The sequence below is a fragment of the Podarcis melisellensis genome, assembly GCF_964234715.1.
Source record: "Podarcis melisellensis genome assembly, chromosome: 3".
NCBI lineage: Eukaryota > Metazoa > Chordata > Lepidosauria > Squamata > Lacertidae > Podarcis > Podarcis melisellensis.
This window is the reverse complement of record NC_138530.1, coordinates 91,988,116-92,015,385: the sequence shown is the minus strand read 5'-3', so window position 1 is coordinate 92,015,385 and position 27,270 is coordinate 91,988,116. Positions and strand designations below refer to the sequence as shown.

Below are 27,270 nucleotides of genomic sequence, written 5' to 3'. Positions count from 1 at the left end.
GAAACCAGCAAAGGCATTTGGGTTGGTCATATAATATCAAGGTTCAGTTAAAGGGCACCGTGGACTTGGGCTGATTCATGTTCTAGGTTTAACATGTCTTTAGACCCTAAAACATGCACTCTCTCTCTCTCCTCCCCCCTAACAGAATTCACACACAGAGACCCACTCCTCTGTCCCTCTGTATCTTTGCCAACCCTGCACCCTCCAGCTGTTGTTGGATTATCCCCCCCGACTGTTGGTTGTGCTGGCTGGGGCAAATGGGAGTTGGAGTCTGAACAACATCTGGAGGGCACCAGCCTGGGGATGGCTGCTCTGCATAACACAGAAATACCGAATCCTATCAGAGGTGACCCATTTTAGTAAATGTAGTGGCAGTGGGGTGAAGGGTGTGTGTGAGATAAAATCCAACTGACATTTCCACTATTTCTAAAAATATAACAACAACAACAACAGAACACAAGCTTTTAAACCAAGGCCCTGCCTAGACTTTGCATTTAAGCACTATTGTACCACTTTAAACAGGGATGCGGTGGCGCTGTGGGTTAAACCACAGAGTCTAGGACTTGCCGATCAGAAGGTCAGCAGTTTGAATCCCCGCAACGGGGTGAGCTCCTGTTGCTCAGTCCCTGCTCCTGCCAACCTAGCAGTTCGAAAGCACGTCAGAGTGCAAGTAGATAAATAGGTGGGAAGGTAAACGGCGTTTCCGTGTGCTGCTCTGGTTCACCAGAAGCGGCTTAGTCATGCTGGCCACATGACCCGGAAGCTATACACTGGGTCCCTCGGCCAATAAAGCGAGATGAGTGCCGCAACCCCAGAGTCGGTCACGACTGGACCTAATGGTCAGGGGTCCCTTTACCTTTACCACTTTAAACATTCATGACATATTCTGGAATTTTCCTGACATAGTGGGGATTAGGCTGTCGGAAACAGTGTCCAGGCAGAAATCGCTGAAAGTCCGGGAAAATCTGGACGTATGGCAACCCAAGTCAGAAGTGTAGATTTTGGCAAATTTCCTTAAAAGTAGCTCAAAAACTTCATTTTTTTGAGATTTTGCAAAAAACAAAAACAAAAAACCACCCAACATTTTTTTTGTCTGGATTTTCACTTTTTGAAATATGGCAACCCTAAACTACGGCAAAGAGTTCTTCATTCCAAAAGATAGCCTTTGCATCTCTTGGGAATAGGACAGCTGAGAGCTGAAAGGTTATTTATAATAGTTCCGTTGTGCTGATCCAACCCACACAGTAGGAAGTATGGGCTTCTGTTCACTGTTTGTTGTAAATGACTGCCCCCACACTTAGGAGTAGTGATCACTGTGACACCTGTCGGCCTCAGCCTTATTTCAGTGTGAATTTTTGCATGGCTGGCACATTCTCAAATCATCGTCATTTGATTTTCCATGGCTTAGATCTCTAGACATGCTTCCTCCAACAGAAATTGGGGTGGGGGTGCTGGACAAGTGATATTTATGGATTCCTTTTCCCCCTTCTGAAAATCTGCTCTGGAAAATAGAGGAAACCTCCAGAACAGGGCAGGGAGGGGGCTACAATGTTAGGGAGATCCAGTAAAAATAACCTCTTCCCCTTTTTGACAGTGGTATCGTTCCACTGGATCAAAAGCCTTCTGTGGTCAGAAGGAGCTCTTCAGCTCACAGCTAAGTTTGGATCTAATCCCACATTTTTGAAAAATGATTACATAAAAGAAAACAACAACAACATTTGCAGTTTACGGATAAGGGTAAAAAGTGCTTCTATAAGACACGATTGGGGAAGTTGGCACTGAAGAGTACAGTAAACCAACCCAGCTAAAATCTCATGTTCTGTCTTCTGGAAGAGATATGTTCTTCTTCTGTTAACATGATGACATGCTTTGGAAATTTAACTTGCTCCTCCAGGAACCAAGCAATTGCTCGAGAGTCCTCAGCATAGGTCCCTTCAGTTGACTCCATAACAGGTGATGCAGTATTGAGTTCCTGTTGCTTCAACTGTGACGAACGTAACCATTCTGATGGATCAGTAAATCCTCTACTAGGAATTTGTGGGAGCAGGCTCTCTTATTTACAAACAGCATTGTAAATCGGGGGGGGGGGGAGGGACATAGTTAAAGGCAGAGCAGTCATGGTATATAAGTGGAAGAGAAAACCCGTTTCTCTGAACTGAAAATACCACACACACACACGTTCTAGATCTGGTATAAGGCGGATTGGGAATCCATCTCTGAATGATTTGCATTTGATCAGTGAGAATTCTCCAAGTTGTTCAACAATTGCAATTACAAGAAGGCTCCCGCACACCTTAAATTAGTTTGGTGAGATGAAGGAAGCTTGGGGAGAAAACCCAGCATGGATTTGTGCATGTGATGAGACTAGGAACTCAGTTCTGGTACTGCAAACAAATTCCTGGGCTGAACATGTAACTTGGAGGCACCAGGTTCCTTAACTGCAGTAGTATGTTGTATTCCCTCATCGCTCCATCCTCCATTTTGCATCTGGCTCTGGTTGACAGTCCTTAGGGTTCAAGTGAAAAGCAAAACTAAGTAGGCCCTGTGGGTGCCTGAAATCCGTCCATGCCATCCTAGACTGAGCAAAATTGTACACAAAGGGTGCTATTTCAGATATCAGGAAGCTGAAATGAAGATATTTTGGAGACATGGATTTACAACAGTGTGAAAGAGCACATTCTTGGATATCTTAAAGTTAACTGGGGGGAGGGAGAGGGGAAGAGATTGATCTAATACCATTTATGTGATTGAGCAATAACAATAGCAAGAATGCTAACTGTGCCAACGTTGTCAGCTTACTGAATTAGTTATGACAATAACCATTCAGTGAATGGACCTATCAGATTTCTCCCGGAATAATTATATGTGGCCTGAAACACAGACTGCTCTCCTCTGCACATGGCTCTCCCTAAAGCATGCTGGTTAGGATAGAATTCCCTCCACTCCTAGATTTGCTTTGCTACCTACGGCAACTGTAGAAAAAAACCCGTGAGAAGTTGAATATGACCCTAAGAATATAAATACCAAATGGAAGAAGAGGAAAAGCAGGAGGGCGTACAGCTGTCCTTCCCGATTTATTTTTTCCGTCATGATTTATCACTACCTACAGAGAATTTGTATTTTTAGAGACTGACATTAGGTGAGCTAAAGGCTTTGAGATTGCTAGAGGTTAGGTTTAGGAAGCCACTTCCCACATACCTTGCTTGTTGATGCATTGTCTTCTGTGTTGCATTTTTCTTACCAAGTACTTGTTGGCATGGTCAAAAAGCTGCAGGCTTCTTGTCCTAGGGACATGGTTCTCACTCAGGGTGCAAGAGAGCCTGACGTCCGATCCTGAACAATCTCTTCTTGCATGCCAGCGTTAGGGGAGAAGAGGCTGGTACTATTTTGGGGAGTTTTCAGAGGAGGTGACATAGCTCACTTTGCCATATTCTCCAATCTGCCTCAAGCGAATCTGTAGTTGCATTTCATTCTGTATTTGGCTGTGCAGAATCCACTGTTTCCGTGGACATACTAGTTTTACACAGGGTGTTACATAGCAGAAATGCTTCTTTATGAACTCAGCCTCTTGTCTGTGTTTGCCTTGATTTGTTTGTCAGAATGTTAGCAGATATGCTACAATGGAGAACTGTTGTCAACATCTAGAAACTGCAGGCAACGGCTGGGACTGCAAAGCCTAAGCAGGGCCTGGTGCTGACACTGCCCATGGGTTTATCTGGTAGGAGCAGTGGGGTCTGGGATGTCACCTATTGTTTTAAATTTCCCACAGTGCCCTAGAGCACAGGTCATAGCAGTATGTAGTGATATTGTGAAGCATTTATAAATCAACTTCCCTGATTCGCCCATTCCAAAACAATAAGAGAACTGAATCATTCGAAATTTGCACTTCTCCGAATTTTGCAATGCAGTTCCCCAGTCAGGGAATTTGTACAAAATGCATCTACTTGGATCAATTATGCATATAAATGCATAGATCGCTGGAAAAGACATGGAAAAACGCTTTATATTAGGGAAACCTGCTTTGCAAAATGGTGTATATTAGGGGAAATTGCATGCAAGAATGTGTGTATTAGGAGAAATTTGCACTGAAGTCCTGATGGATTTTCTTGAAGACATTTTTTTGGGAAGGCATGCACACGAAAGGAATCACAAACTGATGTGGACATGTAGAGAAATGAACCTAACGTTTGGAAAATAAAAAAGCTGAGAGAAACCAAAATGCATGAATTTCCTCACCCCTATTTGGCATGAACATGACAATCAAAGTGAGCACAGACAAATCTCCCTAGGGAGAGCACTCCATAGCTGAGGTGCCATAGCTGCAAAGACCATGGCCTTAGCCACCCTCCCTTTTTCTTCTTCTTTTTTCCAAATGCTGGGGACACCTGGAGAAGAACCTTGGGTGTTAATCTCAGCATACTGGGAGATTAATGTTGGAGGAGACAGCCCAAGATATACCTGCAGAGGTCCCACACTAACAAGCACTCAGACTCTAAAGCCTTTGAAAGTCTTGCAGACACAAACATGGCGAAAGCATTTGTGGTGGGATTGTGAGGTAAGCAGTCGAGTGAACAAGGTGTGTTTGTGTATGCTCCTTAGAATCTCAGTCACAAACTACAACGCATCCTGAAGTAGGCTGAGAAGATCATGACATCCTCCTATGAATGGTCCATGCTGCCTTTGCCACACTTGACCTGGCTATGTGGTATCACAACAACGGCAGATGATTACAACACACACACAGGAGTCTGAATGTTTACAGCTGTCAAAACTATCTAGTAATGTTTTATGATCTAGTAATGTTTATGCATGTTGAATTGGATGTAGGGTTGGAAAGACCCCGAGGGTTGTCTAGTCCAACCGCCTGAGATGCAGGAATCTCAACAAGATCATACGTGACAGATGGCCAGCCAACCTCTGCTTTCAAAACTCCAAGGAAATGAGAGTGTACCATCTCCTGAGGGAGCCCGTTCCACTGCCAAACAGCTCTTCCTGATGTTTAGTTGGAATCTCCTTTCTTGTAATTTGAATCCATTCATTGCCTCTTTCTTTTGTTGTGCCAAAAGTGCCTAACATGAACAGAAGTGGTATAGGTCCAAAGGCCGATAAAGACACAAGCTCTGGTCCACAGAACAAAACAAACACTGCAAGCGAAAATAAGTGAGTGAAAGGACACTGGATGAGAGAGAGGAGGGTTAACTAGTTTTGAAAGCTCTCATCCTTTCCCTCATAAGGCTTCCAGGGATTCTCAGCTTGTGTTGTGGCTGAAGTCCAGCTTTGATGTTACAAAGCCTGAAGATATGCTTTTTATGCCATGTCTGCAGTAGTCCACATTTCATGCGAGCCACGTGGTGTCCTGTTTGTTTGCAAGTGTAATTGCCCTGGAGTTCATTTTGGGTTGGAAGCTGTGGTTGGAAGCTTCAGTGAGACAATGGGCATTGGAATAATCTGGGATAAGGCTTTGAAGGGGGACATCTCAGCCACCTTAAGGTGGAGCTTTAGTTTGGTTTGTTCTGCCTAGAAGGCACCCAACTATCTTAGAAGAGAACAGCCTGATCTCTTCAAACTCTGAGATGGCACCACGAGGCATTCTCCAGTGATCTCTGTTTCTCAAAAAATGCCGGTAAGCTGGCTTGTTGTGACCTGATTTAGATTCAAATCATAAATTATTTCTCTCTCAGAGTATTGCTGTGCTGAGTGTGGGTAGAATGCTGAGCCATTTATTGAGATTGCAGATACTTGGCCCAAGGCTTCAGCGAACCGTTGTGCTCTCTTTAGAGATGCAGGAAAATAAGGATGGTTGGGTTGGATCAACACTTGCTATTTTTCTAAAAAAACAAAGAGGTGCCAGAACTCACCATGAACACCTCTCCCTTGTTCTCTTAGATTGGCAATGACGCCCACCTGAGAGGTTCTGGAACTGAGTTCCGGCTGGTGGGGGAGGGGGAGCCCTGCTTGCACCTATCCTTTAGGAAAGGGTGGAAAACTGCCACCACACTGATGCATCAAAGCAAACTTGTGTAGCTTCAGTGAGAAGGAGTGCATCAGAATACTTACAGTATTCTGTAAGTGCCATTTGGAGTGCCATTTGGATACCCAAGCCAGCCCTCCAATCTGCATGGTGAGAAGCACCATCAAAGCTTGCATGATTATTATTATTTTTTAAATAGATGGTATTTCTCACCATGCACATTGGAGGGATGTTAATGCTGGGAATGCGCCACTGAAAAGCAACCTCACAGCTGCATGGATACTGGGGCCCTCTGCATATATGCAAAGCCACAGACTGAGAGTCATGTTGTCCTAAGTTCCATTGATCCCCATAGTATGCATTTCAAAGTACAGTGGTACCTCAGGTTACATATGCTTCAGGTTACAGACTCCGCTAACCCAGAAATAGTGCTTCAGGTTAAGAACTTTGCTTCAGGATGAGAACAGAAATCGTGCTGCAGCAGTGCAGCGGCAGCAGGAGGCCCCATTAGCTAAAGCGGTCTTCAGGTTAAGAATAGTTTCAGGTTAAGAACGGACGTTCAGAATGAATTAAGTACTTAGGTACCACTGTAGGTGCGAATAAGGCCAGAACCTGAACCAGGGGCCATCCATAACGGCATACATTTCATAAATCACCAGGTATATCGCTGTGATCAGTTCCCTGGAATTCCACCAAGTATCAAAGGAGGCATGAGGAGGGCTTGAATGGCTGTGGCGTTGCCCCGTGGAAGAGGCAAAAAAGCTGTTTATTAATAGATGTTTGGCAGACATGCTGTACCAATATTTCATGAGGCTGCAGAAGCAATGCCGGATCAAGTTTCTCGTTCAATTCCAATGATGCATGCTCAATGGGTAATAGGTCAGAAGGGGTGGGGGGTGGGGTAAACTATTTATCTTAGATATTTCACATCACTCAACAATTCCAAGCAAAATAATAGTCTTGCAGCCCTGTTCTACGCATGTTTACTCAAAAGTAATACTCACTGAGTTCAGTGAGCCTTCATTCCAAGAAAATCGGAAGATCAACAAGAAATCAGTAATAGGTGGAAATGAGTGAGCTCATCAGGAAAAATCTAAGGTGGAGGCATATAGGTAAGAGTGTTAAGTAATAGAATGTATCACATGAGGTTTAATCCCCCTTGATTGTGCACCCCTGGGTAAAGGTGCACAAAACTATAACATTAAAGTGCAATCCTATGCATGTCTATTCAGAAGTAAGTCCCATGGAGTCCAGTGGAACTCATTTCCAAGTAAAGGTGCACATGATCATTCTCTTAATGTTTTGTGTAGAATATACAAAATGGTGGCACCGAAGTCAAAGCCCTAAGAAGTATGCATGGGTCTACATGTTGTCTCCAGTGCTATCCCTGCAGCAGTTAATGGTCATGTGCATTAACACCAATAATTTCATTCTGTAGTTGGTTCTAATGGTTCCTTTAAAGCAGTGGTGGCCAAACTTGGCCCTCCAGCTGTTTTGGGACTACAACTCCCATCGTCCCTAGCTAACAGGACCAGTAGTCAGGGATAATGGGAATTGTAGTCCCAAAACAGCTGGAGGGCCAAGTTTGGCCACCACTGCTTTAAAGGCTTTGCTCTCAGGAACCACCCAGGAGGGAATGCACCCATAATGCATCACATGTGCCCCTTGCCCAGTGGTGGAGGAAGCCTCTCGGGCACCTGGGGTGAACCACCCATAGGGGCAGGGCGAACCACCCATAGGGGCGGGGCAGGGCATGTTGCACCCATAGGGACAGGGCGCACAGGGCTCATAGGGACGTCATGGGGTGTGCGGTGCCCATAGGGACGGAGCGCATGGCACCCATAGAGATGAGACTGGGTGCATGGTGCCCATAGGGAGGGACAGGACAGGGTGCGTGGCACCCATAGGGATGGGGCACGCTGCGGGGCCTCAGCCGCCCTACGGGGGGGGGGGGAGGCAGCGGGCCGACAGCGTGAAGCCTGCGGGTGCCAGAGACGCATGGCTTGGGCATGCTGCAGGCCCCTCAGTGAGTGCCACCCGCCCTTGCCAAAATTGGTTTTGTGCCTGGTCCCAAGTGTTTACCGTTGGGAAGTCTAATTTTATCTTCCAGGCTCAGATAATAAGTTGCTAACAGAAGACTGGTGCACTGAAATTCACTTAAGAGGGGCCTGCATCATGCATGATCCACCCAGCTGAAAGCAACCCAGTGCCAGCTGTCTGTGGAAATCCACCATTGACAAACTTGCTTGTTTTCGTTGCCTGATTTGGACTTCAAAAAACAAAGAGGTTGCCAGGATCACATCTGGCCCAATACAGGCATCAAGCCAGTGTGGGTCATAACTTGTGTAGGCCTGACTTAAGAGGACTTCTGTTCAGGGTTACCTCAGGGGTTCCCAACCTCTTTGGGCCTGTGGGCACATTTGAAAATGAAATAAACTGTTGTTGGCACCACACACATCCTGCAATTTCTTTTATTGGCAAAAAGCCTAATTTCAGCAGGGCACTACCCTGGTTGCCAGGGAAGGCCTCTGTGGATTCATGTGGGTCCACAGGCATGGTGTTGGGAATCTATGGCTCAAAATATATGGTTGGCCTAGGTGAAAATGTATTTTGCTGCTCTCTTCATACTTTGTACAGGGTTGTGAGTGTACTGTGTCCCCTCACTAAAGGTGTTACTGTCAGGAACAGCTTTAGTGAGGGAATATGGTATACTCACAAACCCAAATATGCAAAGATATGCTAAATATGCACCTCACTAAAGATGTTCTTGACTGCAGCCTTTGCTTTGTAAGTGTCTAGATCATGGGAAGGTGGCTCTAGTTGGGAATTGTGTATGTGTGTGTGTGTGTAGACAATATTTCCCCTTTTGTCCCAAGATTCTGGAGCAGTGCATGGCTCCGTTCATCAGTGGCTCTTAAATTCTGACGCCTCAGACAACCACCAGCGCTGCCCACTAGGCTGGGCTGGCCCTGTTTCTTCTGATAAATGTTGAGGCATCAGTGGGTCATTTTGTCTCCCTGAAGAGATTTTGTCTATTTTTAGCTACTGAGCAAAAACAATTGCAAATGCTTGATAACACCCGAGTGCTTTTTTAAAAAAGGATTTGACCTTAGGAAATAAAAAAAGATTAGTTCACTCTCCTTGTAACCAGAGCTACCCCATGCCAGTATGTCACCTGACTGCTTCTCTGACTCATTGCAAGGGGACTAACTGTACATTTAAGGCATTATCGCTCAGGATCAAGTGGACGTCTCAGTGTAATTGCTTTACGACTCTCAGGTGTCATGTTACATGCATGGATGACTCCCCAACCCTTCGTGCCTTAGAGAGCTCTGCAGTTGGCTAGTAAAACTGCTGATTAAGATTTCCCAATCTCAAAGCAGCTCTCTTAAGGGCAGATTCCCCCTTGGCCTTGTTGAAAACAATGCCAATACGTATATTTCACATCTGGCAACCAACACACCCCTTTGGTTCCAGATAGTACATGAGTAGATGAGTCTAAAAAGCCTGGGACACAAATGATCACGAACATCTAGCGACTATGGCAGGCTCATCTACCAGAAGTAATGTATTTTGCATTAACTCAAGAAATGTGTATTCACTTCTGACCAAACTAAGCCTTCTGATGTAGATCTTGCAGTTACAGTGGTACCTCAGGTTAAGTACTTAATTCGTTCCGGAGGTCCGTACTTAACCTGAAACTGTTTTTAACCTGAAGCACCACTTTAGCTAATGGGGCCTCCCACTGCCGTCGCGCTGCCGTAGCACAATTTCTGTTCTCATCCTGAAGCAAAGTTCTTAACCCGAGGTACTATTTCTGGGTTAGCGGAGTCTGTAACCTGAAGCGTATGTAACCTGAAGCGTATGTAACCCGAGGTACCCCTGTATCTTTAATCTGAAGGATGAGCTGAGTGCAGCCAGGAAGCTCACTCCTGACGTGATATCCCGTTCGCTAAAACATTTGCTACTTTTGTTGACACTTGCTACTTTTGTTGTTAGTTGTAACGTGATGGCAGATAACCATCCCCTCCCCGTCCCTCTGGATCTCATTGAGTAAGAATAGGTGCGTGTTGATGGCAATTTAGAATGAGTTGAGGTTGACAATATGTGTTGACTTGGCAATTCAGAAGGAGGTTGAGACTGACAATATGTGTCGACTCTTTCCTAGGCTAAACATAGCCAGCTCCTTTTACTTATTTATGAATTCAAAATTCAAATTCATTTCCCCTCCCTCTCCCCCCAAACTGGGATGTTGTAGGAGTACAGCTTCCAACTGCTCTGATCATGGACAATGCTGGCTGGGGCAGATGAGAGTTGGAATTCAACATTTGGAGGGTCGCAGGTTCCCCACTCCTGGCTTAGGATGTCAGCTATAGTCTTAGGAGGGGTGGTGGTCCAGTATTTGTTCTTGGTCTTTCTCACTTCAAAAGGCCAATGCTCCCATTTGTAAACCCCACATTCTGTCACTAGGTGTTGCTCTTTCAGTATTTTGTCTGGAACCTAACAGTGTTTGGTAATGCTCTGTTCAAGTTCTGACTGAAATTCTCAATCTCAATCTCTCTCTCTCTCTCTCTCTCTCTCTCTCTCTCTCTCTCTCTCTCACACACACACACACACACACACACCTCCACACACAAAACGTCCATGTGCCTCGAGATACACGTTTCAAAACCAAACTATAAAAACATATCAAACCCAGACAATTAAAAGCAGGAAGAGAACCATGCATGTCATGTAAGTTTGAAGGTGCTTGAGTGGGGCCCCTGTTAATGACAACATAATATCCAGACTACATCTTCTGATAAGAAATGTGAACATATTAGCTATGGAGCAATTATAGATGACTGAGTGGTTTGCCAGGGAAATTCTGGGCCATCTTTATGGAAAAGAGGAGACTGAGAGGAAATACGATAGCCATCTTCAAATATCTAAAGGGCTGACACAGGGCAGCGGCAGATTTAGAGTGGAGTGGGTTGTTCCCCTGCACAGGGCACTGAGTCTAGGGGGTGTAAAATTGAGAAGACCCATAATTTAGAAGACTCATTTGGGGGGCACGATATTACAAAAGATGACTGACGTCCACCTTGTAAATGGAAGATAAAGCAAGCTTGTTTTCTCCTCCTCTGAAGCCCAAACCAATGTCTTCTCCTTCTCCGAAGCCCGAACCAATGGCTTCAGATTACAAGAAAGGAGATTTCAACTTAATGTGAGGAAGAACTTTCTGATGGTAAGGTTTGACAGTGGAATGGGCTCCCTCGTAAGGTGCTGGACTCTCCTTCCTTGGAGATTTTAAAGCAGAGATTGGACAGCCCTCTGCCATGGATGCTTTAGTTGTGATTCCTGCATTGCAGGGGGCTGGACTTAATGTCCCTCACGGTCCCTTCGAACTCAACAATTCTATTTTTCTATTCTATGTGCTGACCAGGAGAAAAAGGCCTGCCAAGTTCAGTGGAACCCACTGAGTTCAATGAAACTGAGTTCAACATGGTACAGCCTGAAAAGTTCCTTTATCTTGCCTTCTGATGTTTGCTTTCCTTAACACAGTTTGCCTCTCTGCTTAGATTGTTATGTATTAACTTTCTCCTGGCCTGAAGTGGTTTTGAAAACCTATTTACACCAGGGAGGCAAGGCAGCCAGTCAGCATATCTGTGTAAGGGGACATGGAAGAATGAAGTATGTAACTGCAGTTGGCAGAGGCCACTCAGTGGGTTGTGTTATTTTGTTTTAAACAAGCCAGCAAAGTTGTGGTGTGCTTTCATTGGCCTGGAGGAGCCACCTCCCACTTCTCAGAAGCCGTTCGGAACAGACTGTAGATACGTGGAAAGAAATGCAGGATGTACTTGGTCGTAAACTTGGAATTCTCTTTCTGCTTGAGGAATCAATAGCTAAAGGACAAAGTGCCTAAGATTCCTTTCACATCTTAAAACCTGGCAAACACACACACAAACACTTGTGTGATACAACTACAAAGCCCTTTTCTTTGACTGCAGCACCGGTTCTTTTAATTCAATGAGTTGTTTTGTGTCAACTTCCGCAGTAGGATTGCACCCGCTGTAGTTTCAAACGCTATTAAATAAACCCTTTTCTTTTCTTTTCATCACCACTGCAGCTCATTTTCATGGTGTCTCTTTTAATCCAGGCCTTGGGGGAATGTGCAAAGCTTGTTTACTTTCTGCATACGAATTTATCAGTTGGTTGCTATTTTAACCGTTTACTGTCTATTCTGTCTTATTGCTTCTTGACGCGTTGCAACTCACACTGTGCTGGGCCTTTGGTGAAGTGTGGATAATAACTATGCTAAATGAATGCAATAAATGAATGCCCCCCCGGGATGTTGATTAACAGCTGCAAGCTAATTGCACAGAGGGTTGAGGAAGAAGAAAAGCTAAGGGTGATTTCAGGTGATGCTGATCGTGTGCCCAGCCGCAGAGTCCCGCCCCACTCCTGTTGTGTCTAATTGCTGAGTGGTAAAAATGAATGGACACAACAACTGTCTGGGATTTAAACAGCCACAACTTTCAGTTGTAGGAAGCTTTGGCATAGGCATTGGTCGGGTATTCCTCTCAGCCACCCCGCTGGAGGACCGAGGCATAACAGGGTCTATTTGGGGGTGGGTCCATCGCAAAACGCAGGTTTACACAGTTGGCCCCCAAATGCTGAGGGAAGCTTTATGCACTTGGCTCTTTGGACACTTCCCTCCAGACCCCTCTGACAGGGTACCCTGTTAATAGGGATGAAAAACTATAGGATTCTGCCCAAGGCCTAAGTCGCCAAAGTCGTGACTAGTGCTATGGGGAAGACAAAACCTGCAGAGAGGGGGAAATCCCTTCCCGGCTCCGAATACGGCAACTGTCAGAAGACCACAGCAAAGCCCGGCTAGCTGAAAAGAAACGGTTAGAGCAGTAATCAATGAAAGGAGGGGAAGGGTGGGTGATGCTCTCGGCCGACTGGATGCTGTGCAGAGTGGTTGGCCAGGCTAAGTAAATGGCCATGCCCCCACCAGGGCTGCCACGGATTGGCTCGTTTGGTCAGTTCAATGCAATCCTCATCTATGGATTCCTTCTATGGAATTGAGAGTTGTTGCGTGAAAAGCACCAATGAATCAACATGTTTTCCAGGGAAAGCTGCTGAGCAAATGCAAAACTGCTTGAACCCGTTCTTTTTAGGCACGGGACAAGGGGAAGTGTGGACAAACCCTTAGATGCAAAAAGGGCAGTGAAATATACTTGGAGTCGAGAGTGGATTTCATGCTCTTTATTCAGCTCATAGTGGTGAGGAGGAATGAATGTTCCCCCAAAGTATCTGCTTTATATACATTATTTACACAATGGGCTGCATGTGATTGGCTAATTCCGGAATTCTCCTGTAGGAGAATTTACTTCCATCTGGAGCTGGATTGGGTGGCGCCTGCAGACCAATCATACTGCTGCATTGTTCTAGGACCAATCAGACAGCTGCATTTTGGATCCTATTGTCCTAGGACCAATCAGACTGCTGCATTTTGGATCCTATTCAACTCAGTACATAACAGGCAGCAAGGAAGATCAATTGCAGATATCCAATACACCATTGACTCTTTATTTCTGCTCCTACTTCCTGTTCTCCCAGTTTCAGAAAGCTGCCTTATATCACTAGCCCATCTGCTCACCATTGTGTATTCTGTGTTATCTGGAAGCAGCTCTCCAGGGTTTCTTTGCCCTGAAGTCATATTTCTGTCACAATACATCTACTGCAAGTCAAGGATCAATATGAGGCATCTAAGAAAGGGCTGGCAAAAGGGCTGAGTCATTCAACAATTTTTCCACCTGGGCTTTATTGCACTGGCAGTTCTGTAGCGCTGCTGCAAGCCACAGACACCATCTTTCCAATGACTCATAAATCCAAAGTCTTCATTACTTGAGATGCATCAAAATTTGTGACATTTGGCTCCTTGGGCAGCTTCTCAGCTGAGTAACTATATTTGTCCCTTCCTTCAGGTTCTCCCGACTGTTTCCTTAGACATAAAGGATTTTGCAATACACTAGGCAATACTGTAGGTTACATTTCCTATGTGTAATATAGGTGCGTGCAAGTCTGTCTCTGTCAGAGACTCTGATGAAAGTAAAGCCAGACTTAGGTCATCGAGTTTGAGGCTTGATGCCACTCTTGTGGGAACAAGATTGTCAGAGTTCCTTGGAAGGTCTATGAGAGAAGTGATGGGCTTAGGTGGTCCAGAAGGGAGCATAAGAGGCTTGGATGACTTTTGTGCATAATTTGGCAGATATATTGCAATCCAATGCACTGCGTTCTAGCTGGGGGAAGAAATTCAAAGTTGTGTTTAAGCCCCATGGTACCTGAATAGGAGATTTCACTGGAAACCTGCCTTTCCAAATGATCATCTTAGCATGTTACTGTACATAGATTGAGAGAGAGACTGTGTGTGTGTGTATGAGAGAGCGAGAGAGATTTGGTTTTAATTTATTTAAATGTGTGAATTGAATGTTATAGATTTAGTATTTGGTGTTGAAATGATAATAAATATCTTAATATGAAATAAACAGAACACGAAGTGATCGTTAGTATTTTTTCCAGAGGACCCCAATGTCTTCCCTCGCGATAAAGCTTCAGTTTTGTGGAAATCACATTTCTCAGCACTTAACTTCCAATTACAGTGGTAGCTCAGGTTACATACGCTTCAGGTTACATACGCTTCAGGTTACAGACTCCGCTAACCCAGAAATAGTGCTCCAGGTTAAGAACTTTGCTTCAGGATGAGAACAGAAATCGTGCTCTGGCGGCGCGGCACCTAAAGTGGTGCTTCAGGTTAAGAACAGTTTCAGGTTAAGTACAGACCTCCGGAACGAATTAAGTACTTAACCTGAGGTACCACTGTATTGTTGCTAATAGAGAAAATGATTAGAAGAATATGACTGAAAAAAAGAGAGAGACTGGTTTAGACACAGAAGAAGGTGAGATGGGCCTTAGTGGAAAAGCACTTTCCATCTTTGGTTCTGGCTCTTTATTCTGAGATTTAACTCATTTCCTCAAATACCCAGAAAAGGCGGCTAAAACTTCAAAACAATTTCAGAGGATAGCACTCCAACACGAAAGTAACTCTGTACAGGAACTATAGGCTGAACTAATATTGCATCTATGATGATGAAATGCTGGGTGGAAGAGAGAAAAAAAATATGTCAAAGGCATCATGGGCCAGTCAAGAGAGTCATCCACGGATTATAAGAAAACAACATTTAATCTCTATTGGTGGGAGTGGTAGGGTCAAAGTTTGCTAGCAAGTTATGCAAGCTGCTGAAAGTGGTGACCAGACTCAAAAAACTGGTTTAGGCTGGTAAGGGGAACTCCAAATTCACACAATGTGATCTCAGGTCCAAAATACTAAAACTATAATTTGCAGCTTTACCCCTTCAGGGTAAGTGTGGTGAACCTTCTCTGTGCTTCTCCCAATAGTTCCTCACGCCCCAGTAAGTGTGGAGCATATCTGGAGGGGCCAATAATTCCCCACACCTGGGAACTGAGCCTAGGTTCCCTTTGTGTCTGGTGCTTCAGTCCTCCCTCAGCTGCAGTAGATCCGATGGCTGTAACCAACTCATCATCCACAGGGGACTCTAGCACTGCTCTTGTGGTCCTTTACTGGAGACCTTTGAAAGTCACTGTCAAGTAACTTAAGACTACGTTGTGCTCAGACAATTTGCCTAGAGGATGGCCATCTCCATCTGTCCAGAGCTCAAACAATGGGTGGGGCAGTGCTCTTACCTCTGTGATGTTTACAAATGTTATTTAATAGGGGCTGAGAGGCATTGAATGAAAATACTGTTAGGGTCTGAAGACTTGTTCAGGTTTTCAGCCTCAGATCCATCTTCCTCTCCCACCCTGCTTTTCTTCCTTGCCAGTTTATTTCCATGATGCATTCTTTGCCTGACACAATCACAAAGAAACGTTTACAAGAAAACTGGGAAGATCTAGACCAGTGGTGTCCAAACTTTTTTCAAAGAGGGCCAGATTTGATGAAGTAAAGGGCCGTGAGGGCCAACCAAAGAGCCAACCTAAGTTGTTGAGCTTTTTTTAGGACTGAAGTTGTTGAGGTTTATTTAGGAATTTACCCCAGGAACTATACTGCCACAGGGGGCGGATTAAACTGTCCGGTATGCCGGATTAGGCCCCCAAGGCAGACTTTGGACATGCCTGATCTAGACAAACATCTCTCCCAGCCATAAGCTTCTGCAAGGCTTTTGTGCTCTGCTCATGGCCATATTTACTATCAAGTGCACATGGGCAGAAACAAACGGCTCACTGTGCTTGTTCCAAGAACAGTACAAGCTGAGTATTGACATTTGAGTGATGAATGCTTTTTGTTTCGCGTTCTCCTTAGTGCATGTTGCCCGGAGATCCTGTGCCTGTGTTTTCACATCTCAAACCCATTCTTCGCAGCTTGTAAACATGAGCATTGACCTGAGGTGAGCTCAGCTGTCAGGCTTGTCTGGCCACAATGTATGTGCCAAAGTCAGATGATACATGTTCCTCTTAGTGTGGAATCTTAAAAAGGGATAGGAACAGGTTTAGCCTGAGTAAAAGCATGTGAAACAGGAAGAAAGGTCCTGCAGTCCATCTATATAAAAGCATAGGTGAGGGGTTGGGAACCTCAGGCCCACAAGCTGAATGTGGTCCTCTAGGCCACACCCCTTACCCAGGCCACACCCTTCTCTGGTCCTGTTTTGCATTCCAAGGGTTTTTGCCTGGCTGGAATGTGTAAAAAAAAAGTGGAATTTACAACCCCTTTTGCTATTGGTCCTGACCACCACTGGCTTGTGTATTGGGGTGGAAGCTGCCAGGTTCCCATTCCAAAACACAACAAGGACTCTCACTTGAAAGCAAGGAAGAGATTTCCATTCAGGCTGATAGTGGTGAAAACTCCACAGCGAGCACAAGTTCCAGAAGATTCCAAAAACATGACCTAAGCAAGAGGTTCATAACGTAACAGAAGATATGAAGCTGTCCCAACATTTCACACTGCCCTCCTGCCAAGCTGTTAAAGATGAGGCAGGGTGAGCTGACCCAAGAGTTTGCTGCGTGCACACATGCACGCTCCATTTGTGCTGATGTGTCTGATACCACTTATGAAGGCAGTGCCTTGTTCTTCATGACATCTTCTGCTGCCATCTTCTTTTGTTCTGCCCTTCCCTCTGGCTGGTCACAGTCTGCTCCTCTCCCTGGTGAGGCTGTGTGCTCCACTGGAGGGGCAGAGGAGAAAACCATCAGAGCTACTTTCCCCTCTCTGACATCTAGGGTCACAAGGGGAAGTCCAGTCTTGCAGCCCCTTATCTCCTCTACCTCCTTTCCCCTCCTCTTCCTCCTGGTCCATCTGGGGCTGCCAAGGGGCTCATGACAGTTGCCCACCCACATTTTCCCTCTACCAAAGTATGCCCCCAAAGCAGAGTCGCTGAGCATGTGCATGATTACATGTATACATTTTCTTGTGGGGTAGCCATGTTAGTCTGTTGCAGCCAAAGCAACCAAGACTATGTTGTTGCTGTTTAGTCGTGTCCGACTCTTCGTGACCCCATGGACCAGAGCACGCCAGGCACTTCTGTCTTCCACTGCATCCCGCAGTTTAGTCAAACTCATGTTGATAGCTTCGAGAACACTGTCCAACCATCTCGTCCTCTGTCGTCCCCTTCTCCTTGTGCCCTCCATCTTTCCCAACATCAGGGGCTTTTCCAGGGAGTCTTCTCTTCTCATGAGGTGGCCAAAGTATTGGAGCCTCAGCTTCAGGATCTGTCTTTCCACTGAGCACTCAGGGCTGATTTCCTTAAGAATGGAGAGGTTTGATCTTCTTGCAGTCCATTGGACTCTCAAGAGTCTCCTCCAGCATCATAATTCAAAAGCATAAATTCTCCGGCAATCAGCCTTCTTTTTGTATATTCACAGGCTCGGGGCAGAGAATACACTAACGGCAGGTCATTTGAGGATGTTGTCACTGCTTTCCCACCCTTCCTATGTGTGTGTTCTCTGTATGCTGTTTGAACATCTGGATAAGACTAGACTCAGTGATTCTAAAAACCATGAACCCATGTTTATTTATTTTAACCACATCGAGAAACAAAATAGTCTAGCATTCTGAGGTTTTCACTGTTTAGTGCACTTATAGATATTACTACCTTATAATGAAAAGAGTCTTCATCATCTTTTAATTTCAATAACAGCACCCTAAAGGATCCATAACTTCTCTTTAATGGACCTATATATTGTATTAAAGAAGCAATTTTCTGTTTAATTTATTGCTTATCCTAAAACGTTTATGGATCTCAACTCTGTACTCATCATTCAACTCTGTTTTTTCTGGGTTTTTTAAAGGACTATTAAGTCCTTTAACCCCCCCCCCTTGTTATCCACATGTTTCAAAAACATATTGTTAACAAATTTCACAACAATACTGTATAAGTAAATTGTCAGCCTGGTAATCAGATCAGTTACCTCACTCACTCTAGGACATTTTTGAAACTCTAGGAATGTTATTCTTTTATTCTTCTCAGAATGGGATTATTAATATAATTCATATCATTCTGCATCTAAACTGATTCAGCTGGAGTTTTATTAATTGGTTTCTGATAAACTAATAAAATGTTAGATAACTACTATGCCAATATTTATTCACTTACTGGCCTACGCAAGGAGAGGATATTCAATGAAACATCTTCAGAGGAATATTTAACTTTATGGCTGGCAAGGTTTGGCAATAGAATTTGGCAAAGGAATGTTTTTAATAAACCGGGAGAGATCAGTTTCCTCATAACGCAGCCGCTGTAACAAAACAAATGGATTTCTCAATGGCTATATGACATCATGTGGTCCCTACCTCGTGCTCAAATAAAACAGCTGCGTCAGAAATCAATAATTCAAAGAATTATTATGCCATCAGGTCCCTTTGCTTTGGTCCTCTGCGTCTCACTCTCTCCCCTTTCCTGGGCCCAAATCTAAACCTTCTTTGTGCTGGGCTGGCATGTGTGTGTGTGTGAATTGAGCAGAGATGTCCCTCTACTCAGGTCTGCTACTAGTGCTATCCATGTGTTATTCTTGGAGAAGGCATTTGTGTTGAAGCAAGAGTGGGGGACGTCTGTGTCAGCCCCACCCCCAGGTTGCATCCCTGGACCAAACCCAGCCATGAATGCCTGTGTGTTGTGATTATCGTCATGGATGTCAGGGGGGTGGGGCTAGCCCTGGGATGTGATGTCAGGAGTGGGGCCAGCAGTGCAGCCCTACTCCCGTTGCTGCGTCATCCCACGAGTGCCAATACACACAAGCAACATGTGACTACTGTCCAGGAGACAAGCTGCTGTTCAGTTTACAAAGCAGGTTGGGCCACATCCGCATATGGATCTGTCGTGTAGCAACAAGATGCCGAGCTCTGCCCTTGTACCCAGGTTTCTCTTGGAGACACAAGGCTCCCTTTGCAGTTTCTGATTCTCATTCTGTTTCAGTTCTTTCCTAGTCAAACTTTTGATTGCTTGGGTTACTTTGTGCTGCCCATTGCTGCAGACAGGTATTCCATGTTGCATACCCTCCAATGTTTTTCCGATGAAAATAGGGGCATTCTATTCCATCATCATCATTTTATTTATACCCCACCCATCTGACTGGGTCGCCCCGGACACTCTGGGAGGCTTGCAGCATATATAAAAACATAATAAAACTATACAGGGCTGCCTTAGGATGTCTTCTAACGGTTGTATAGTTACTTATCTCCTTGGCTCGAGAGTCGTATAATTCCATACCCTCCAAAATGTCTCCAATGAAAATAGGGACGTCCTAAGGAAAAACGGGACATTCCAGGATCAAATAAAAAACCAGAATAGTTTCTGTAAATCCGGGACTGTCCTTGGTAAAAGAGGGACACTTTGAGGGTCTGATGTTGCCTTTAAATCTATTTTCCTAGATCCTGTAATATCTACTGAACACGGATGTGTTTGCGCAGTTGTTTGTGAGACATAAAACAACTCATTATTTTTTAAAAAAATAAATAAGAATTGGTACTTGGTCACAACCTGAAATCCTGTGTTCTCTGCAACATTCTGGATTCAAATAAGACTGTGTGGGTCTGTATCTGAGTGTTGTGCTATCTGGATGTTATTTATAACTCTGCATTGCAGAGGAGTGTCAAGTGGCGTTCAACAGTGCCCTTGGCAAGGTGCCCAGCTTGTCACGGGCTGGTTATATCACTACATGAAGAAAGTTGTTTTTGAGACTGAGCATACAGTGTTGTTTTCAAAGAATTGCCACTGTCAGCCTGCTTCCAAAGGCTGCGCAATTGCGTCACGTATTGTGACACGCTGCTCGACTGCCAGACGCAAACAGACTGTGCTGCTCCTAGGCCCAGCGCCTGAGCTTTAGAAGTACATTTGAATGGATGCGCACAGGCCCAGCATATTGATGGAAGAGCAATGTGGTTCGCTTCACCTTTCAACACAAACCGACCTTATTCACAGTTCCGGAAAAAATACACCAACAGGAATGGAGCTTACCTCTGAATATTCAGCAGTCATTTCCATGTATATTGCAAACTAATTCCCTCCCTCCCTGGAAGCAAATAACATGGAAATAAGCACTAAACTTGTGCTATATCCCAGTATATTTCTAGGAGTCCATTTTATATTGTGTGAAAGTTCAAATATAATGAACCAAAATGAACAATTATGGAAATGTTGAGGGGAAACGAACGAACTGGCATGAGAATACAGCTTTCCTGATGTATATTTTGCTCTAGGGGACTTAGTGCGGTCAGAATCGAGTTTTCACTTCCAGAGTTAACACTAAATACATTACTTTTGGTAAATGAGCCACCATAGTCGCTAGAGGGCCATGAAAATTTGTGTCTCAGGCTTTTTAGACTCGTTTACCCATGTACTATCTGAAACCAAAGGGGCACGTTGGTTGCCAGATGTGACTCCCCCCCCCACAACTCTCCTATCCCACTACCAGTGTTAAGAAAGTTATTCAGGAGGAAGACTGGATTAGGCCAATTGCCATCTTGTCAAACATCCTGTTCTTACAGTAGCCAACCAGAAGCCTGTGGTAAGCCCGCAAGATAAAATTAGTGTATGTGCGAGAGACATTATAGAGGTTTTCTATAAATATTTTGAATAAAGCACAAATCACATGCAGAAATAAGGCCACAGTGATTTCAGTGCTGGTGTGCATACAAATGCAACACGTTTACTCTTCTGCCTAGCCTGGTCAATCTCACATCATAGAATCGTACAGTTGGAAGGGACTCTGAGGGTCATCTAGGCCAACCCCCTGCAATGCAGGAATACGCAGTTATCCTATACGGGGATCGAACCTGCAACCTTGGCATTATCATACTCTAACTGACAACTTTACGTTTTAATTTTGTTTCAACTAAATAACAGGCATGATCCCACCCCAAAATTAAGCACTTTTAAGCCCTGTTGATCTAATCAGGAGAGAATTATGCACAAGCATTTAACCTCTCCTCTTGAAATCAATGGGACTGAGAAGCTCTCAGTTTGCCTGGATTTTACTCAGACCATCTATTGACCCATTGGCATTTCAGCCTCCGCAAGTTGTTAGCAAAGCAACCTAATGATAACATGAAATTGTTTCATCAGAGTCAGTATTAGTACTTCCGCCCGGTGGTTCCACTGCTACCTCAAGGCAGTATGATGACTTTGTATAAACACATGATGAAAGCAGAGGGCTGTTAATTGGAAGGTGCTCGGGCCTAATTGTTTTCTTTACAATATTGAGCAAGCTATTTAATGTCATAGTTTCCTCAGTCTCCTTATTTGCAATACAAGGTCAATGGCCACCTCTGGCCAAGTGTTGTAAAGATCATTACACTGATTTTTTTATTTATTTAAAGAACAGCATCTGCAGTTGTACACCTCTGCAGAAATTTGTGTTGCGATTTGCTGATGGCAAATGATCCTTTACTTCAGTGACCCATCGAAAGGCTACTTGGCAGGTCGAGACACAACAGCAGAAAGAGGTAACCTAGGTATAACCCTCCAGGTGTCCCTATTTTCTGGGGACAGTCCCAGAATTAGAAAAGCCACCCTGGCTCTTCTGATTTGATTCTGGAATGTCCCTATTTCCCCTGCCAGTGCTGCCACCATGAAGCTCAGGGTGGAAGATGAGCCGGCACTTTTCTCAAGCAGTGGTGGTAACGAGGGAGCCTCCTGTTGGCTCTCCATGGCCAACGGCCTCCTCCTTCCTTGGACAGCTCTTTGTGGCTGCTGGAGAGGCTGCCACCATCAAAGTTCAACCCTGTGTGATGTGTCAACTCTGAGGGGCAGTTAGAAGGCAGGGAAGAAAGTGGGAGCAGAGTGGGTTGCATGGAGTCTTTTGGTGTTTTTTTAATGCTTTGTGTGCCCGCGTTTAATCTTGCCCCTTTCTAAAATTTATTTATTGGTATGTGTTTTCCTTTTTGTAGATCTACCAAAGAATCAAATCAAATCAAACTGGGATTAAGGGCTTTCCTCAGGACGATGGAGGGCATGTGTGCTCTGTCCCGTTGGTGGAGTAGCGGTAGCACTTGCCCATCTTCTGACAGGAAATGCTTTGTTGAGAGGTGACCAAAAAATGGGGGGTTGAAGAGGGTCAGTCGAGGAGACTGGAAAAAGTCTCTATTTTCCTCCCAACTCCCATCAGCCCTAGCAAGCCAATGGCCAGGATGATGGGAGGTGGAGTTCCCCAACATCTGTAAGGCTGCAGATTCTCCATCCTTGCCCCGGAACACCTAATAGGTTGGTTCTAGATTAAATCAATGTACAGTCATACCTCGGGTTAAATTTGCTTCAAGTTGAGCGCGTTCGAGTTGCGCTCCGTGGCTACCCGGAAGTAACGGAGCACGTTACTTCCGGGTTTCGCCGCTTGCGCATGTGCAGACGCTCAAAATGACATCACGCGCATGTGCAGAAGCGGCGAAAAGTGACGCGCGCATGCGCAGACGTGCCATCGCTAGATACGTTTACCTCTAGATGCGAACGGGGCTCCGGAACAAATCCCATCTAGATGTACCACCGTGTTTGCTCCAATTATGACTGCATCTGGATGCAGCAACCCACATTCTCCACAGTTAATGTCAGAACCTGTCTAATTACCCTGCTTATCTCCCTTAGCTATGTGGCCTCCACAAAGCCCTGCTTTTTGTTACCCACAATCTAATTTCAGTGAGATTGTGCCAGTATTTGTTTGCTGATGCACTCTGAAATTAGATTGCAATCGAAGGCTGTGCCTGAAAAGTATTTAGCACATTTCTGAGTGTTCTTGAAATAAACAAAACAGGATTAGACATCTTTGTTCATTAGCTGAGAACCAGATGTGAGACAGACAAGCCCTGGTTGTAAACTTCTGAGAGGCAATCGGCTGCCACTGTTTGAAACAGACAGACCTTTACAGTCCAATTCACCTGGGAAGTTACAGTGGTACCTCTGGTTAAGAACTTAATTCATTCCGGAGGTCCGTTCTTAACCTGAAACTGTTCTTAACCTGAGGTACCACTTTAGCTAATGGGGCCTCCTGCTGCTGCCACGCAATTTCTGTTCTCATCATGAGGTAAAGTTCTTAACCTGAGGTACTACTTCCGGGTTAGAGGAGTCTGTAACCTGAAGCGTTTGTAACCCGAAGCGTTTGTAACTCGAGGTACCACCGTATTATGTTCTCAACAGTCATCTATGGAGAATGGAGAGGCCCTTTGCAGACACTGACTTGGATCCTAAGTGGACTTAACATTTATGCAAGGAAAGTTCCCTTGTCTCCAACTCCCCTGAAGCAACTTCAATAAAGCCTAACTCGAGATCAAAGGACCTGCCCGAACAATATGGTATGGGGTGTGAGGCAGAGGAGATGCCCCTCTGATGTGTGTGAATGACATCTGCACCCCACAGGGCGTGCCAATGTGACACACATGTGCACTTGCCAACGTGACATGTGCATGCCCTGGACACCCACTGTCGTGGGGCAAGGTGGCGTGCCTCTTTCTGCCCATTCCCTGCAACAACTGCCACTTTTGTGCCATCTTCTATACCATTCTGGAGGGCTCCTCAATCTTCAGGTGCAGCTGGGAGGGGGGCAGCTTGGGGGAGGGGGTCCACAGTGTGGAACTGCTTTCTGCTAACCCAAGACCACCCCCAGTTACAGATAGGTAGCCGTGTTGGTCTGCCATAGTCAAAACAAAAAAAATTCCTTCCAGTAGCACCTTAAAGACCAACTAAGTTAGTTCTTGGTATGAGCTTTCGTGTGCATGCACACTTCTTCAGATACACTGAAACAGAAGTCACCAGACCCTTCTATATAGTGAGAAGGTGGGGAGGGGTATTACTCAGAAGGGTGGTGGGAATGGGTGATTGGCAGATAGCTGAGATGAGCCGGCACACAAGGAACCCAGTGTTTTCAAACATATATGGCTAACAGGGTTTTCTTAGCAAACACCTGAGAAACCACTTTGCAGCAGAGGTAAAGATTTACAGCAAATGTCATAGAAAAAGTACTTGTGTGTAAGAGGAGCCAGAAATCACTACAAGGAGTTTGCAGATGGGTGTACTAACAACGGATTACACTTAGCTGAATGCCTCTTTCTTTTTTGGTTTCAGATTCCTCTGATGAAAGATCCTGGCTGGATCCGAAATGTCTGGACTTGCAACCTGAATGTGAGTTGTTTTTATCCTATTTGCATTGATTTCATTGATTTCATGGGCTGATCTAAGATTTGTAGGCATTGCGTTCTGTGGTTAAGCAGGTGAGTTGTACCATGCTCAGCAGATCAAGAATTAGTAGATTCCACATTAAACATTATGGGGTTTTCCCCTCAGCAGCAATCAACTCACATTCACAAACAAGGGAGATTAGAATCTGCAAAACAGGCATGAGAAAGCCGCAAGCTAAACTTATTGCAACCCTCCATACTTAAGTTGTTTTCAAAATGAGTCATCTGTGCCACCTCATATGGTTCTTTGTATGGGCTGATTAGCTTATAGCCAACCACAGCCACTGTGTCACATGCCAGGAGGGAAGCCTATCAGAGAAGTAACAGTAGAAACAGATGTTCTCAGGTTATAATGCTCATGTTAAGCACAGCTGGAAAAAGCCACATACACTGGGAGGTGAAAAGCTCCTACTACATATCAGCAAATATGGACCTGCTTCAAAGAAGAAGAAGAAGAGTTTGGATTTGATATCCCGCTTTATCACTACCCAAAAGAGTCTCAAAGCGGCTAACACTCTCCTTTCCCTTCCTTCCCCACAACAAACACTCTGTGTGGTGAGTGGGGCTGAGTGACTTCAAAGAGGTGTGTCTGGCCCAAGGTCACCCAGCAGCTGCATGTGGAGGAGCGGAGATGTGAACCCGGTTCACCAGATTACGAATCTACTGCTCTTAACCACTACACCACACTGGCTCTCAAAGGTTGATTGAAAGTCAGTTTCAGTTTCTTTCAGTTTCCTGTTTCTCTTTTTCTTTTAAATAAGTTTTATTAGGGTTTATCGAGAAAAATATGAAGCTTAATATCAAATATATTTCCCCCTTTTTATTTGAACCAAGTCCTTGATCTAACCACAGTGGACCCTCTAGTTAAATACTGCTCTGGATACGTAACTTTCGGGTTGTGAACGTGGCAAACCTGGAAGTGTATACTTCTGGGTTTCGCCCTGCGCGCATGTGCAGAAGCGCTCTGTGTGTGTGCACAGAAGCAGCGCCTCTGCCTACGGACTTTTTGGGTTGCGGACGGACCCCCGGAATGAATTTAATTCATATCCGGAGGGTCCACTGTACAATATAATAAAAACATAAAGAAATAAAGAGAAAGGAGTAGAAAAAGAGAGAAATAAAGAACCACCCTTTTGGCTCCCCCCCCACTCCACTGTTTTTGTCCCTCTACTTTCCCCCAGGAAAACTCGCTCTTTAACACTGGCTCAGAACAAATGGCAATTTGGGTTTTCTGTGGATAACCATTGGCTCTGATTCAGCAGTAAAGAACAGGTTTTCAGAGGGAAATCACCAGATCAAAAAGAAAGTGATTGGACACAGCATTTTAAAGCACAGACCTGGGCCTGGAAATGTGGCACAAAAGGAAGCCTGGGTGAGACCTGCGTTATGGCTTATCCACAATTACCTTTCCTGCACTCTTTCTGAGCACAGTCCACAATTTAAAGCTCTGTGTCTGATCCCCCTTGTGTGTTTTGTTCCAGAGCTCTCCCCATGAAAACCTGCTCTTTAAAGCTCAATCAGAGCAAATGTCAATATGCGGGGGGAAACCCAAATTGACATTGGCTCCAATTTAGCTATAAAGAGCGGATTTTCACAATAAAAGCTTGGGGCGAAAAAACAACACTCTGACATGGAGCGTTAAAGCATGGATCTCTGCCTGGACAGAACAGGGCAAAATATAAGTGTGGATAAGCCCTTAGTCTGTTGCAACAAAGGGTTCTGTGGGACTTTCAAAACACACACATTTATTATGGTGTAAGCTTTTGTAGACTGCAGTCTACTTCATCAGATGCAAGAAAATATTATATTTGGCACACACAGCCGCTCTCTGTCCAAGTCCATGAGGAAAACGGTGGTATTCTTAGCTTGTGGGATAGTGCAAGTTTTGGCTTGGAATCCTAGACACCCTTTATTTGGGAGTCAGCCATGCTAGAGATCGTGGAAAACTTCTGAGTAAACAGGCACTGTATATTTCTTTTGTGGTTGTTCTATGGTACTTTATAGCTTTGGTGCTCTTAAGCAGGATTAGCAGCATCAGGAAATATTTTCTTATCCTTGCCATGGGAAAATATTCTCTGGGAAAACAAAGGCTTTGCTTTAAAATGTACGAAGAAGTCTTTGCCTGGCATGCACTCAAGGTCTCCTAGATTCTTCACCCCCTCTTTGATGTTGTCAGAAAGTATTTTATTTAAAACAAAAAGTGCAGGCTTGGGAGTGCAGTGCAAATAATAGACTGATGGCACTTGTCTGAAGTGGAAGGAAGCCACCCTAACCCCTCAATCCCTCAGTGTTAGAGCTTTCAACAGTACTTCTGTTTTATGCACAGTTCTGAAACACGGGTCAGCATTTCAGCTCCCACATACATGTTGAGTATTGTTACTTTTCCAGGTTTTGGGTGGGTGTAACTAGGGTAAGGTCACTGGAAGTGGGATATCTAGTCAACAGAGGCACCAGCTTCTCCAGAGGATCAGGGATTTTTTAAAACCATCATCATCACTTAAATAGAGATAGCGCCTGCATGATATGTAATGAGACAGAGCTCCAAAGCATAGCTACTGCCACACTAAAATTCCCAATT

At 44.7% G+C, this 27,270-nt stretch overlaps 1 protein-coding gene across 3 annotated transcripts in view; it reads left to right on the top strand.

Annotated features, from left to right (window-relative positions):
• LPIN1 (lipin 1) overlaps positions 1-27,270 on the top strand; it is a 76,837-nt gene that overhangs the window by 1,852 nt on the left and 47,715 nt on the right. For 2 of the 3 annotated variants that reach the window (XM_081906107.1, XM_081906109.1), the window contains exon 2: positions 24,580-24,636. In XM_081906107.1, coding sequence (XP_081762233.1) covers positions 24,580-24,636 — 57 coding nt within the window. Of the gene's footprint in view, positions 1-23,655; positions 23,773-24,388; positions 24,443-24,579; positions 24,637-27,270 lie in introns of all 3 variants that reach the window. The other variant, XM_081906108.1, reaches the window with a different exon arrangement.